This window comes from Octopus bimaculoides, chromosome 24 (assembly GCF_001194135.2).
Source record: "Octopus bimaculoides isolate UCB-OBI-ISO-001 chromosome 24, ASM119413v2, whole genome shotgun sequence".
Classification (NCBI taxonomy): domain Eukaryota; kingdom Metazoa; phylum Mollusca; class Cephalopoda; order Octopoda; family Octopodidae; genus Octopus; species Octopus bimaculoides.
Window position 1 is genome coordinate 30,225,461 of NC_069004.1, and position 3,372 is coordinate 30,228,832.

Genomic DNA, 3,372 nt, shown 5'->3' on the forward strand with positions numbered 1-3,372 from the left:
GCTCGTGAAATTAACGTGCAAGTGGCTGACCACTCCACAGACACGTGTACCCTTAACGTAGTTCTCGGGGATATTCAACGTGACACAGTGTGACAAGGCTGGCTCTTTGAAATTCAGGCACAACAGAAACAGGAAGAAAGAGAGAGAAAGTTGTGGTGAAAGAGTACAGCAGGGTTCGCCACCATCCCCTGCCTGAGCCTCGTGGAGCTTTAGGTGTTTTCGCTCAATAAACACTCACAACGCCCGGTCTGGGAATCGAAACCGCGATCCTATGATCGCGAGTCCGCTGCCTTAACCACTGGGCCATTGCGCCTCCAGGCCTTAGGTACATACCCAAGTGAAAAGCAAATGCTGTCGGAAATGCTCAGTTTTGTCCACTTGATATTCTATTTTAATGATCTGAAAATACACAAAAATCAATAAAATTAAGAAATCAAAACAATATCTTGTTGAGCAAAAAATTCTTTTTCAAATAACTTAAAATATTTTGTCAATGCATTTTTAAATTTGAAAAAATTGTTCATGAATTATTCTTCAACTCTATATATATGTTTATGTATGCATGTATATATATATATATATGTTTTTATATTATTAATAAAATTATTAACAATATTCACAAGAAATCAATATTCAAATTTCTGAAAGATATATGTTTAATATGACACAGTAATCATTTTGAATTATAATTAAATTAAAATTAAAGATATACAAAATATAAATGTATATAAAAATATATGTGTACTTATAGATATACACACACACACATCATAGTTGCTGTACTGTGAGTCTGAATTAAAGCACTTGGTTGTGAAGGAGCTTTTTAACCATGCAACCATTTTCCTGTTTGAATTAAGTTGTTGAATTATGTATCCTCACCACTGAGCCAATCTTCTATTCATTCCCCACCCTTTTCACAATATTTATTAATTTTTGGTTATCTTTCAGATACCCAGAATATACAACCTTTTGAAAAATTCTATCATTTGCTGGTAGTGAGAATATATCAGAGCAGACTAAAGAACAGAAAGAAATGGGATCTAAGAAGAAGAAGAATCTCCTGCCATCGCAGAAAAACAAGGAAAATGATGTATGCAAAAGTAGATCAAAGAAAAGTGCAATGAGCATGCCTGAGCAAGAGAACTTTTCAACAGGCATCCATAATATTTTGCCTAGTACATCAGGCACTGTACAGGCGTCTAAAAAACGCACCAAGAAACTTCCCAATGTGAGCAATTCACAGCTGAAGCCATACGTTGATGACTCGACAGATGATGATGATGATGATGAAGAGATGATGACTCCAGAACACAAGACACGCCTGAATGACTCTTCTGCGGAGTTGGTGGAAAATATGATTCCTGACAATGTACTCATTTTTTTATTGGCAAAGAAAGTATTAACAAGCTATGAGGTGGACTTAGTTAAGAGTAAAGGAAGCCGTATGTCTATGAATGAAATGCTCATTTCTTTGGTGAGGTGCAAGTCAGATAAGGCATTTAGTGTACTTGTAGAGACCCTGAAGAAAACTGAGCAAAAACATTTGGCCAAGTTACTGACATCTACTGAGAAACGAAAACGGAAACCAGGTAATTTCTTCACACACAAATACAGACACGCTCTTTCTTTCATAAACACTCCACAACACTTTCTCTTACAAACATACACTCAGTCTTTCTTACACATGCACACGCACACACTGAGGCATACATAGGTGTACTGATAGGCATGGCTGTATGGTTAAGAATCTCACTTTCTACTTACATGGTTTCTGACTCAGTCCTGCTGTATGACACCTTGGTCAAGTGTCATTTACCATAGTTTGGGCTGACCAAATCCTTGTGAGTGAATTTGGTAGATGGAACCTGAAAGAGGCCACTTTATATGTATGTGTGTGTACTCATGCTATATATAAGGAAAAGAAAGGATGGAAAATGCATAGTTTCATAATTCCACAATTTTCAAAAATAGTTCATATTGGAAGGACCTGAGGCTATACTTGAGGTAAATGTGGCAGAGCTCCAGCTCCTTGCATTTCACACTACTATTGAAAATCAGGTAATTGTGAAACCGGTTAAGTAAATGCAAATAAATCTTGTTAAAGACACCAAGTTCATTTTCAATTTTTATCCTCTTTATACCTCCACTTGTAAAAAGAAAACCCTTATGTACACACATACACCCACATGAAAGACACACACACACACACACACACACATATAAAGATGTATATCATCTTTTATATTTCCCTTGTTTCAGTCATTGTGGAATGCAGTTATTCTGGGGCACCACCTTAGTTAAAGAAACTTAAACCAATACTTATTTTTTCTTCTGTTTAACCACTAAGTTAAGGGGATGTAAACAAACCAACACTAGATTGTCTAGTGGTAGCAAGGGGACAAATGCAAACACGCATTCATATGAATGGTTTGTTTCAGTGCTTATTGCTGGCGAGTGACCGTGTTGTGTGTGTGTGCTGTTTTTGTCCATTTTTCTGATATTTTGTGGTGGGAATACTATTAGCAAATATTTTAAAACTAAAAAAAAAAAAAACCAAAAGAGTCTGGTTTTTTTTTCTTGCAGGGGAGATAAGCGTGCGTGTTGACATTGAGAACACAACCAGTTCTGACTGTAAAGGAAAAGAAAAGCAAATGAACTTAGATGACGAGATGGATGAGATGTATGACGTAATTAGGTCATGGCTATGCAAGATCAAACCGCAAGACAACTCTCGTGAAGCTTATAAGCAGTTTAAAAAACAATTTGACGGCACATACAAGCGTATTAAAAAGTGGCTTAAACTGTGTAAGTTAAGGAAAAAACTGTGCAGCAAAGGCCGGGTACTTACTGACATCACCAATGGAAGTATTCATCTCTGGTTCCATTGCTCTACAGTGAATGGTTTGTTAGATCTTTGGGAAATGTACACAAGTGGGAAGCTTCTCCACTTTCTCCAAGAGTCTCTTATCACACAAGACATAAAGCAGAAATTTCACCTGAAGATGGTGAAGCTAAAAGTGAGAATAATTAACGAAGAATTTCAACAATGTTATCAAGAATTATCTGGGCGATGTAAGTTTGACCATGTTTTCTAATGCTCTGAAACTTTTTTTACTTTATCGTGATGGCACCTGTGCCCAGCGTCACCTTTCTGGCACTTGTGCCAGCAGCATGTGTAAGGACCTTCGAGCGAGATCGTTGCCAGTGCCCCTGGACTGGCTCTTGTACGAGTGGCACATAAAATACACCATCTTGAGCGTGGCCGTTGCCAGTACCGCCTGACTGGCCTTCGTGCGAGTGACACGTAAAAGCACCCACTACACTCTCTGAGTGGTTGGCGTTAGGAAGGGCATCCAGCTGTAGAAACTCTGC

The 3,372-nt window shown here is 37.9% G+C and overlaps 1 protein-coding gene across 1 annotated transcript in view; it reads left to right on the plus strand.

Moving 5' to 3' along the window:
* LOC106877111 (uncharacterized) overlaps positions 1 to 3,372 on the plus strand; it is a 13,877-nt gene that overhangs the window by 3,916 nt on the left and 6,589 nt on the right. The window contains exons 3-4 of the mRNA XM_052976291.1: positions 949 to 1,589; positions 2,584 to 3,072. Coding sequence (XP_052832251.1) covers positions 1,034 to 1,589; positions 2,584 to 3,072 — 1,045 coding nt within the window. The 5' untranslated portion in view covers positions 949 to 1,033. The remainder of the gene's footprint in view (positions 1 to 948; positions 1,590 to 2,583; positions 3,073 to 3,372) is intronic.